General features: G+C 30.9%; 1 protein-coding gene across 2 annotated transcripts; it reads left to right on the top strand.

Annotated features, from left to right (window-relative positions):
- The first annotated feature begins 9,385 nt into the window (after positions 1-9,385).
- Positions 9,386-10,540, top strand: LOC25500300 (defensin-like protein 19). Of its 2 annotated transcripts, none has more exons than XM_013588671.3 (3): positions 9,386-9,545; positions 9,649-9,819; positions 10,036-10,540. In XM_013588671.3, exons 1-3 carry the CDS (start codon positions 9,470-9,472, stop codon positions 10,197-10,199), a joined length of 411 nt encoding a protein of 136 aa, XP_013444125.1. In that variant the 5' UTR covers positions 9,386-9,469; the 3' UTR covers positions 10,200-10,540. The 2 variants fall into 2 exon arrangements, with proteins under 2 accessions (XP_013444125.1, XP_013444126.1); XM_013588672.3 differs by having other exon boundaries at positions 9,649-9,936.
- Positions 10,541-12,933: the final 2,393 nt, after the last annotated feature.

The following is a 12,933-nucleotide window of genomic DNA, read 5'->3' as shown; positions in this document are numbered from 1 at the left end:
ATATTTAAGCCATTAATTTTTTTTATGTATATTCAATGTTCAACCATTCATATAATTTCACATTCAATTGTTTCATATATTAATAGCTGAGAAAACTCTTTCAAGTGTAGTAGTTGTTGATAGTATCAAAGATAACTTCAATAACGAATAGAACATGTTTTATGATCTCCATTAGTTTTAGTTTTATAGAAATATATATAGCTAATCCTCTCTAATTTTAGAATACACATGTTTAAAAAATATATAAATTATATTAGAACACAAATCCTCTAAAAAAATTAGGGGAAAAATGTTTACATAAATACTTGAACACAACATGTGGAGTAGGGCGAATTAATATAGATATATTTTTCAGGGGAATATCAATAACTGTTGTGTGTATAAAAAAAACAAAGAAAGTTGGGCTTCTAATTAGTTAGAAGAATGGGGCTAATTTAAGCTATTTTTCATGCATGGTCTATCTAATTTCATTCTCTTTATTCTTTCTTCACAGTATTGTTTTCTATTTCATTTCAATGTTCAGATACAACAAAGATTTATATGAAGCTCATAGGTAATGACTCCAATTTAAGGCACAAATTGTTTTCTATGCCCTGCAGTTCTAAGTTAACCTTTCATGTTACTTTGCTAGTTCAAATTTCATTTGTGTTATGTTCTGAATGTGCTTGGTTACAAGTCTTTTCTTTTTATTTTTACAATTTAGATTGAGAAGAATGTGAATTTACGGAAGTAAGATTAAAAAACACTTGATCCTCTCCATCGATAGTTACTTGGCCTATTTCTTATTTTACACTGCAGCTCCAAGCAAATTTAGCAGACTGGAAAGGGTGGAAGAATTTTTTGTACGGCTGAAGGAAAAACTCAAGGTTTTAGTTTTCTATAATGGGTGGGGGCATACTTGTATTCCAATATATTGAAGTTGTAATAAGATCTTCTGAAATGTTTATCAACTGGTTTATAATTGTTTTTCTGTGATAATGGTTATTGAATTGAGACATTGTATTGTTTCTACTTTGGAAGATTTGTATTATTGATAGGTGTTCTCTTTCAATAAAAGTTGTAGCTTATAAAGAAAAAAATATTCTACCTATTGCTTTGTCCCAAATTTGACTCTCAAGATAGCCTTTAATACATTCTTTATCAAAAAAATAATTAAAAAGGACCCTTAATATGCCATATGGCATTCATTAAAAGAAAATAAACATTTTATGTTCCTAATCAGGTGAATTCCTGCGGATTTTCCTAGAGAAGCTGTAAGATCCAGCGGATTTTCCAGCAGAAACAGTTTTGCTGCGGAATTATCTTTGGCGTTTGCTGCGGAATTACCTGCTCTATTGTCACAGGAAAAACATAATGGGAAGGGAAACTCATCCAATTCTGACCGAAGATTTCCTGCGGATATTTTTCACTTTTCCAGAGGAAATTTCCGCAGAAACGTTTCTTGCGGTTACTACAATCCTCAGGACACAATTACCCACAAAGGTTATACATGAGAACCTAAATCATTGGTAAAATCCGCGAGAAAAAGGGTTTCTTAAGAAATGTTCACCAAAATCCGCAGGTTATTCCGCAGGAAGTTAATACGTATAGTAGTGAGTCCGGGGAGTCCAATTTTAACCAATAAGACTGCCATTCTTTTTTGAAAAAAATACAGACTGCTGAGAACTATTGAAACATTATCAAAAATGAAACAAGTTTGTACTATTGCTATTAAGTGTGTTTGGTTATACAGTTGAAAACAACTTTTGGTTTAGAGAGTAGTATTTCTAAGAAAACGGATTATTTAGGCCAGGTTTCCTTTAAATTATTTAATAGTAACAAATTGGTCCTCTAAGTTTTTTATACAACTTATGTCTTTTAAGTTAATTAATTTTAACAAGTTAGTACTTTAAGTTATTTAACTGTAACAATTGAGATATTTCATATCTTAAAAATGTAAGTTACTCAGGGCTAAAAATTATAATTAAATAATTAAAAGGACCTAAGTGCTACGAAAAATACTTAAATGACTAACTTGTTACAGTTAAATAACTTGTCATTTATCATAAATATTTATGCTAAAACATATATGAATACATTAGTGATGATAAAACAATAACATCATCATAAGAGAAATCAAACTCTAATTTCTACCCCTTAATTTCTTAAGCCCCTCAACTCAATGAGATCCCAAGAAAAATCAAAACAGAAAGCTTTGATCATCACTTTAATGAGATTTCAACTATCAAAGTTGTACGAAATGTGTTTCCAAATCCAAAAATTTCACCCAAAAACGCCATTAAGTTTCTTAAAAGTTTTTATTTTGGTCTTACAAGATTATAACACAACAAAAAGAAGTTCTTGAATATGGTGCATGATTCGAGATGGGCACTTGCTCCCTCCCAACAGTACGTTGAGCACTTTGTACCCCATGTAAACGCCTTGCGAAATCCACAACAAGAAAACCTTCAAACTATCGCGATTTTCCGCCTTGCTTGCGCCTCTTCGCCTGCGCCTTGCGGAATTGACCAGTCTTGCACCATATTTTGCAAACTTCGACCTTTTGATTTGGGATTTGAAGGCACACACAACAATTGCAAAAATTTATGGCATTCAAACATATTTGAAATATAATTTCTGCATGTGTCTTTATATTTTGAGTGTTCTAAGATTTTTTTTTTCTGAATAATTTGAAATATATCACTTTCCACATATGTGTGTGATGTGGTGCGTAAAAAAATGTATGTGATGATACAATCAATAAAAAATTATACCGAATATGATTGCACATTTAATTGTTCACAAATTCATAGCTTTTAAACTCCATTTCAACCATATATAGCAGCTTTAGAAGTAAATAGATCATTGAATACTCCTCCTCAAGGTCGTAGGTTTGATTCTCTCTGATGTCAGTTTGAATGGCCTAGTTTAGCTTCTTCATTTCAAACTTTTTTGTGTCTTTATCTGTCCAAATAAAAAAAATAGAGATGATCATAAATAGAGAGGATCTTAACTCTGTGATTTCCAACTTCCATCAGAAATTTTAAAATATCAATAATGTCACATGAATTATAAAACTATTCACTAGAATGAACATTAATATGATATAACTTTTAAATGGATTGTCGAGCCCATAAACTCTACAAAAGAAATTTCTGCTAGATAAAATTGAGTCAAACTAATAACTTTCTCATTGTCAATACTCAATAAGTCAATATGAATTGGTGTTATAAATCATATTTAAAATCAGAATAAAGGATTAGAAGAGTTTCGTAAAAAAATGGTATTCAAATGTAAAGCCTACAATTTAAAATTGGAAGAGACGAAGTGAAGGGGGTAGACTAACTTAATTTTACTATATATTATTAGAGACCTCATATTATTATTATTAGTGTAGTGCCATTTGGTGCACTCATAAAACCTTTCTTATTTCTCATTTAAACACCAATACTTTAGTGCTTCAAATGAGAAACTTGTGAGAGTTGTGAGAATAATCTCACCATTAAAGTGCATTGACCTTTACAATTTATAAAAAAATTAAGTTGGGTCAAATGCATTTTAGTATTGAATCCCACCAAAACTCAACTTAAAATGAGGTTCTAAAAACTAATTGGAAATCTCGCTAAATCTCACTCTACGATATATTTGATTAGTCAATTTTTATTTTCGAAAACAAAAACTATAAGATACCTTAATATAATTTTAATTTTTTTAGTAGTGAGTACTAAAAAAATTAAAATTAGTGAAGAAAATTTAAAAAGGGAAACATGAAATTCATCTCTAATTTTGTCACAATATTTTGCAAGGACGAAATTGGTTAGGAATTTCACCTTTTTTGTCACTAATTCCGTTTTTTTTACTCACTACATACATTCTGACACACAATATTTTATATAGATTAAATTTTATATGAGTTCTACCAAATTAGTGAAGGAAATTTAAAGAGGGAAATGTGTAACCCCTCTCTAATTCGATCACAATATTTTGCAAGGATGAAATTGGTTAAGGATTTGACTTTTTTCGACACTAATTCCGTTTTTTTTACTCACTACATACATTCTGACACTCAATATTTTATAGACTAAATTTCATGAGTTTTCATATAAATTTTAATCTATAAAAGAGAATATGTTATTTCTCAAGGTATAAGATGGGTTGTATGATTAAAACTAATCATACAACCTAGCTTGCTACACCATCTTCATGTTTCTCTAGCTTGCCCTTCTCTTATTATAATATGTGGTATAAACTAATCAAAGAAACTATATTTATAATTGTTCAATCCTTATTTATGTTCTTAATTTGCTTCTTTTTCTCTTTTATATGTAGCGATGAAACCAAAAATTTGTGACTGGAGAAGTAAAACATGGTCAGGGATTTGTATTAACACGGGAAACTGTAAAAGACAGTGCATCAATGTGGAGCATGCTACATTTGGTGCTTGTCATCGTCAAGGCTTTGGTTTCGCTTGCTTTTGCTACAAAAATTGTTGAGCACTTTGTTCATGATCACAAATTTCCACCTTAATTTGATATTTCATAAAAGATAAGATAAGAGTTTAAAGGATATACAAAGTAAGTATATACCAATACAGTTACGAATGGTGTTGGAATCCGGGTGATTGTTTTGTCCGATATTGTCTTGCTTGGTTTTGAATTCTTTGGTTGAGGTGATGTCCTTGGTTTCCCGCAGGAAATTTGTGCCTTTATGGTGAGGTTTTGGTTTGATGTGCTGGGATGTTTTTTCTGTAGTCTGTACTATGGTGGCAGATTGTGTTTATGTATTTAATTTGTTGTAATTGTTTGAGTTTTTGTTGTTATAAATTATTGACGTTCCAACTATATTGGTGCTCAATAATCTTATAATCATGATTATCACTCCACAAAAGTATTATTAAAAATAGAAAAAGTATAAGATCAACAACTAATAACATAAAATTAAAAAAGAAAAAGGCAAGTACAAATAATGAAACATGATCGTTTGTTTACGCAGTTCGATCGATTCAGCCTACCTCTCTATGACTATTGAACAATTATAATTTTGTATATTACTTGAGTGAACTAGGGTTAGAGTGTTACGAGTACTTTATATAGTACTACATTTTAGATTATAACAATACCCATACATTGTACCACTGCAGACTATCGCCCATGCACGCCCTAGTCAACCCCACAACAAACAATTGGGCCTAACACATTTTTGGAGTCAAACTCAAGGGCGGCTGTAGATGGAGATTCATAATGTTGCGTTAACGCTCACTTCCCCTCCCCATGCCCCTCGTTTGTGACTATAAATGAACCATACTAAAAAAAAAAAAAAACTAGGATGTGCATAAACCAAACCTTTATTAAGAGATCAAATGAAATGAAAACTGAGAAAGCCTAACCTATTACAGATAAACACCTTTGTAATAATAGAGGAATGACACACCAACAATAAGTTCCTAAAATTTTCCTTCACCGAATATAAGACATAATAAAAGAGATACACTTGTTTATGTGAGCATAATTCAGTTTGTAGGGACATTGCTGTAATATGCAAATTTCGGAGTTCGAACCCTGAATTTTTTTTTTATTCACATAAAGTTTCGAGTACTCTTTAGGTAATGTTAAAAGAAATTATTTGCTTGCGATAATGTCGGCTTCTGTTACTAATGATGATTGAAAAACTTAGATGGTTTTACATGGTAATTCTGAAGTGGCAATAGATGAATTTTGTGCAGTGAAAAAGGCTATTGCGGTGAAGTTTAAAGGTGCTAGTGCCACTACACCATTTATCCTTTTTAACAACAATCGAAAAATGTTGCCTTAGGGACTATTGCGAATTTTTTTCTAGAGAAGATCATAAAACGTTGCCTTAGGGACTTTTAGGGGACAATTTTTGCACGTCCTCTAAAAAAGTGTTGTCAGAGACAACAAATGGTGTAGCATGCTAATATGTTTAATGTTTTATCAAGGGTAGAAGGTCGAGGTCGTTAGGGTGGGGGGATGGGTTGATGTAAGAAAAACCATAGTTGAAGGAGAGAAAGAGGGTGAGAAATTAGCAGATGGTGTTTATGTTGTTGTGGTGTGGTTGTGGTAAGGGAGTAGGTGTCATTATGAAGCTACTAACGTTTATTGTTAGAGGGCTAGGAAGGTGGGAGAAAACAAACGAACTTTTGAGGTTGGTTAAGGAGAGATGTCCAACGATGTTGTGTATTAAGAAGACAAAGTTAGAGTTTGTGGAGATTTTGTGTGTCAATCTCTTTGACAATAGGGGTTTCGAGAGGTATTTTGACATTGTGAGATGTTAATGAAATGGAGGTCTGGGTTACTTTAAATTTTGACAATGTTTTGATTATTCAAGGTCGTTTTCAAATGTGTATGCTCCATGTGATATTCGTGGTAGACAAGTGTTGAGGACAAGGTTGAGTGTCCTGATTAAAAATAATAGGGATGTCGTGTGGTGTGCGAACGATGACTTTAATGTTATTCAGTCAGACGATGAAAGAAGAAGCAGGGTGTCAGATAGTCGGCATGAAGATATTTTCCACTTTAACCAATTTATTGATGAAAATATTTTATTTGATCTTCCTCTGAGTGGGAGAATTTTTACTCGGTATCATAGAGATCGCTTATATATGAGTCGGTTGGAAAGGTTTGTGCTATCTGAAGAATGGTGTTCTATATGGTCGAATTGTATTTACCCCCCCCCCCCCCCCCCCCCCCAGCCTAAACGAAAAATCCACCATATCCTCTCATCGAACTTAATAATCAACAACAACAAAGCCTTATCCCACTAAATGGGTTCGACTACATTAATCAAATTACTCCATAGTGTTCGATCATATACCATGTTTGAATCCAACTCATTAACCTTTAAATCTTTCATAATAGTCTCTCTTGTTGTTTTTGTATGTCTTCCTCTACATCTTATGATATCTATATAGTGTGTTGCTTCTAGGCAATGACCTAGCAGTCACCTTATTTCGTAATTGATTCATATCATAGAGATTCAACAAAGTTTTACGTTGGTTGTCGAGACCTAACACAGCCCTCTCCTTTCACCCGGGGCTTGAGACTGGTCTTGACAGGATTCTCATCCAACTTAATCATTAAAAAATTAAACCTTTCTCATAAACAACGTTAACCCTAAATAGAAGAAAACGTTTCAGATAAACAAAATGCTAAAAATAACAGGATTTGATTCTACGTGTTAGCAGAATGTGAGAAATCCTAAAAAAACGCCGCCTCCCGCAAAAATTGGTCTTTGGCCGTTTGGCTTGTAGCATGCCATATAGTTGACTTCAAAGATGAAGGGTAATTAACAATATAATATGTGTGATAGTGTGTACGGTAGATTAAGATCAACAGAAGATAATACATTTTAATGTGGTTTTCAAGACTTGATCTGATTGATTTTTTTTTTTTTTTGTTAAGGAATCTTGATCTGATTGATTAACACTTGTCAAAGTGGCCTGAAAAAATGCATTTGTTTAGAATATTATGATTATGATTTTGTTTCAAAAGGAATAATTATGAGAGCGTTTGATTTACTAAATAGTGGATATTTTTTTTTATTTTTATCAAAGTAATAAAATATAAAAGACAGGAGAGGTCTGAACCAATACATCAGAGATACATGGAATAAAACCTATGAAAAGAGAAACCGGATCTATCCTAAGAAAGGCAAGGACCTAAGGAAAGAGGTGTCAAAGACAACCGTATTACATAAAACTGGTCAAATTATGACCATTCTTGGCCAAACAACAGCTAAAAGATCGCTTTCTCAATGAAAATAAGAACAAAAGATAGAACAATACAACACACAGTAGAATAAATGACAAATTTTCATGCTATTGAATAATTTTTGGTCTTATACAACTTTTAAAAAAACTATTTTTGTATTTTAGATAACTAGTATGTGAAACAAAAAGTTGTGATGTGGTTTAATGAGGAACAAAAACTTATGTTTTTGTCTTGTCCCTTGCCTTAAGTATTTGACCAAAAAACTATTTTTGGTCAAATATTGTACAACTTGAATTGTTTTATCTTGTCCTTCATTTTTTAACAGATCAAACACACCCTATGACTTATTATTTTATAGGTTAAATATATTCCGCAATTATTTAAGTTATATGTTTTTAATAAGTTAGTTCTTTAGATATTCTATATTACAAATTGATCTTTTAAGTCGTAAAATGTTTATTGATATTACAATTTTTCATTAAACTTCATTAAAATGTGTTGACATGATCGTTTAATATTGAGGCATGACATGTCTAAAAAAGATATGACATCAAACATTACTACTAACACATGTTTTCTTTGTCTTGTTTATGAATTCAAACATAATTTGCAGATAGATATTTTATCATCAATATACCCAAGAGCCCAAGACTGAAAAATCAAATAATCGAAATATTTTGTTTCAAACAAAGATTGAAAAATATTCCCAAGAACCCTAGTTTTAAAAATGTAAATTTAGACCTATCAACATAACGTTAAATGGCCACATAATTGATTTTAATCAAATTTGATGAAAAAAAGAGTAATGGTGCATACATTTTATAACTTATAATCGATTATAAATAAATTAAAATTGATATTTTAAATGGCGACTTGGATTTTTTTGACAGAAAATGGTGAACGAAAGTTAATTGTTGTTATAAAAAATATTTATTTACATAAAAATGGATCAAATTGTAATACATATTTAATTCTCAAAGAAACCGAGTCTAATCCAAGCATCTCATAATAGAGAGAAGTATAATTTTCTAGACATATTTACTATTTACTTTTTAAGAGAGGCGAATGAATATTTTCACATAAAAGAGGAGAAGAGTATACTTTAAACTTCTCTATTTATTAAAACACCAAAATATTATTATAATTTTTTGAAGTCAAATTCATTTTTTTATTTAAAAAGTTTAGGTCTCTTGGGTTCCAAGGCTTCACCAGAGTCAAGATATGACATAAGGATAAAAATCATTCACAAAGATACATACATATATCAACCATCAAAGAGATAGTTATATCGACAACCCAGTTAAGTTAACTTCTTACTCCCTTCGGTCCTATTTACAATAGACAATTTACTTTTTTAAATACATTAAATAATTTATGTATTTGGTTTAGATTCTTGACTAGATACATACATTATTCAATGTATCTAAAAAGCCGACTTTCTCTTATAAATGGGACCGGAGGGAGTATTAAATAAAACGATCTTCATTGTTGACTTTCTGTATAGTAGACTTTGCCATCGTGCTTTGGCTCGTTTTCTCTTTATGTATTAAATAAAGCTTTGGCTCGTTTTGTTGATAAGATTAAAACAAATTGATAGAGTAATAAATTGAAAATCTCAAGACGGCTTGCATAATTTTCGGACTAGATCATATCAAAAGTTCAAACTGATTTTGTCACCTACCTAAATTCCTTCCTATAAATACATCGACACAAACATCTTATATGTACCCACAAAGTAAAGAAAGTTACATTATTTAGCAAACATGACTTCCTCTGCTAGTAAATTCTATACCATCTTCATTTTTGTCTGCCTTGCCTTTCTCTTTATTTCCACATCTGGTACAAATTAATCAAATAACCTATGTTAATAATTTCTCATTTATTAATCCTTATTTATGTTCTTAATTTGCTTCATTGTTATTTTCTTGCTTTCTATGTGTAGAGGTGGAAGCAAAACTTTGTCAAAAGCGAAGTACAACATGGTCAGGACCTTGTCTTAACACAGGAAACTGCAAAAGACAATGCATTAATGTGGAGCATGCTACTTTTGGTGCTTGTCATCGTCAAGGCTTTGGTTTTGCTTGCTTCTGCTACAAAAAATGTGCTCCAAAGAGTATATTGTTAACATTATTCTTTAAAACGATTATTAAAATGCCAAAACTAAAATATAACAATATAAATGTAACAATTAATCATTATGATCGATGCATATCACCTCCAGATATATGTGGTACAAATAATCAAACAATCTATATTAATAATTGTTCATTTTCTAATCCATATTTTTGTGTTTTTAATTTTTCATATTTTTTTTTTTTTTTATATGTAGAGGTGGAACCTAAACTTTGTGAAAGGCGAAGCAAAACATGGTCAGGACCTTGTCTTATCTCAGGAAATTGTAAAAGACAGTGCATCAATGTTGAGCATGCAACTTCTGGTGCTTGTCACCGTCAAGGCATTGGTTTTGCTTGCTTCTGCAAGAAAAAATGTTGAGTACTTTGTTTATGATCAATCAATTTCCACCTTTATTATGATATTTCACAAAATATATAAAATAAGAGTTTGAAGAAACTACAAAGTAAGTCTAAACGAATTTTATACGTCAATAAAATTTACTACTTTGTCTATCATTTCATTTTTATCAGTATAATTTGAATAAAAGTGTACAAAGTGACAAAGTAGTAAATTTTTATTGCATATAGTGTAGAATTAATTTACACTTTACTTTGTAGGCTCCTTCAACTCATGAATAATGGGTGGAAATGAAAAATATTTTAGTTTTATTTTATATGTATGTTACTATGCAATATTATATTGCATATGTTTGTATGTTATTTATATATGTATGCCTTTCAAATTTGGTAAAAATAATAAATAAATAAAAATTGTCTTTGAATTCATAATTTATTTGAAGGTAAAATTGGACGTTCAAACACATCATTAAATATAAATTATTCACATTTTAGGTATTGGTGCGCAATAATCTAACAAAATTAACAATAGAAAAAGAAACAAAAAAGTGTTCGGAGTGCATGAACTAGGAAATGTCTAACCTATTACGAATACACACTTCTGTAATACCAACAATGAAATTCAGAAACTTGTAGAGTGGTGGAGGCAGTTTCATCATCCCTATGATTGTGTTCACGGTACATATAAGAGAATATAAGAAAAGACAAATACAATGTTTTTTAATCATATGTTCATAAGCACACAATGTTAAGAGTTCCACTTTGAATGAAATAAGCCATGAACATAAGTTTAGAAATGAGATCAATTATCATCTTAAGTCGGTTTTGTAAGGTTGAGTTAAGTCAAATCCAAAAATTCTAAGATATATAGTATCAGAGCATATTCAAGTTCTCTTGCATCATCTGCTATTAAGTCACCACTATCGGATTTTTCGAGTCACATTAATGATGGCCAATCATGGACATGAGTGTGAGTGTAGTTGTGTTATAAGTCTTACATTGAATAAAACAACATCTGAACATAAGTTTATAAGTTGGGTAGTCTTTACCTTACCGATCTGTTTTATAAAATTAGTTACCAATTGAAAAATTCAAAGTCAAGGAACAAGTAAGACTTGAATACGAAGAGGAACAAGCTGGGAGTCTTGAGAGTTCAATTTTAACCAAAGACAATGCCATATCTCATTATATTTAATTGATTAAAATTCATACGATTTCATCAAATTATGTTAGTTTCATATAAATTTTACGATATATCATAGAATATTCTACGATATCTCAATATATTTTTAATACACATATTCTAACACATGATATTTTATCGATTAAAATTCATATCATTTCATCAAATTACATAAGTTTCATATAAATTTTAATCTTGAGTAAGTTTGTCTGCTGCCTGTTGAAAGACGGTAAAATTTTGAGTAAGTTTTGGGGCGATGAGGACACTGATGCTACTGATAGTACATTGGAACCTGATACTGACCATGAGGCTCACAAGAGCAACTGTCAAAGCTCACTGGAGCATGATATAGACACAGATGGTACTCTAGCCATTTTGAAGGAAACTCACTCTGCTAACCAGTACGTTCTGCAACATTCTCATATTGAAGCTGATTTTATTAAACCAGGAAGGAAAGGTAGGAAGAAAGCTGCTAAAACCTTAAATGGTAATAGTATTGTAAAAGTTTCAACTAGACATAAGAAGACTAGTGTTCGCCTTAAGTACCAAGCATGAAGTGCAGCTATTGGAATATTGGGGGAATTGGGAACACTAAAACTCAAATTCACCTTAAACAAATGGGCTTTTCAAATTTGTTGTATAGAGATTCATTAGGTTTAACATTCATTAGAATTGATATGGATTGATTTTGTATAAAGGTTCAGGCCTCTCCTGCATTTATTTTAGTTTCTAAACTTGATCAAAAAAAAAATATATAAATTTTAATCAATAAATGAGAATATGATAAAATACAGATTCTAAATAGTATGTTGTTAACAGTGTTATTTAAAGCAATTATTAAAATGCAAAAATTGTAATATTATTGTAACAATTAATCAGTATAATACGTGGCACCTCCCAATTATTTTATTTGCTAATAGACTTTGCCATGATTTGGCTTGGTTTCTAAGCAAACTATATATATATAGCCAGCTTCAAACATTTTGATAATAATAAAATGAAAATCTGAGAATTTTCGGGAAGATCATTTCAAAATTGCTTCTTATAACATATTTTGCTACCTTTTGTAGAGAGAGTGTTGTTAACTTCTAGCAAACATGACTTCCTCTACTAGTAAACTCTACACCGTATTCATGTTCTCTGCATTGCCATTCTCCTTATTTCAACATATGGTACATACTAATTAAACAACTTAAGTTAGGTTTTGTTTAACATGCACACAAAAAATTACTCTTGTATCCACTACTAGGAATTCACGTTTTTTCTGCAGAATTTCTTAAGGATTTCGGTGCTAATTCCACAAGAAATCTGTTTCCATTGAATTTTGTTAAGGATTTAGGTTTTCGGAGGATTTTGCCAAGGATTTAGGTTTCCAACGGATTTTGTGGGAACTAGTTTACATTTTTTTATTTTAAAAACTCAATATCTGACTAATCCGATTTTTCAATCTCACCGTCCACCAGGACCTAATCAAAGCCAAAGCTTTGTACTTAATGAATTAATCCAACAAAATTAGTATCAAAGAAAAAAAAAATTTACACTTATAGTGCATTTTTGCTTTTCTCACTATCAA

The sequence above is a fragment of the Medicago truncatula genome, chromosome 8 (assembly GCF_003473485.1).
Source record: "Medicago truncatula cultivar Jemalong A17 chromosome 8, MtrunA17r5.0-ANR, whole genome shotgun sequence".
NCBI classification, from domain to species: domain Eukaryota; kingdom Viridiplantae; phylum Streptophyta; class Magnoliopsida; order Fabales; family Fabaceae; genus Medicago; species Medicago truncatula.
The sequence above is the reverse complement of the archived record's forward strand: the minus strand, read 5'-3'. Positions and strand labels throughout refer to the sequence as shown.

What these genes read in the sequence shown, in the direction of transcription:
- LOC25500300 (XM_013588672.3), top strand. Translation starts at nt 9,470, where the DNA reads ATGACTTCCTCTGCTAGTAAATTCTATACCATCTTCATTTTTGTCTGC. An exon ending in TCTCTTTATTTCCACATCTG is followed by an intron (nt 9,546 to 9,648) that starts GTACAAATTAAT and finishes TTCTATGTGTAG; the next exon opens with AGGTGGAAGCAAAACTTTGT. An exon ending in ATCACCTCCAGATATATGTG is followed by an intron (nt 9,937 to 10,035) that starts GTACAAATAATC and finishes TTTTATATGTAG; the next exon opens with AGGTGGAACCTAAACTTTGT.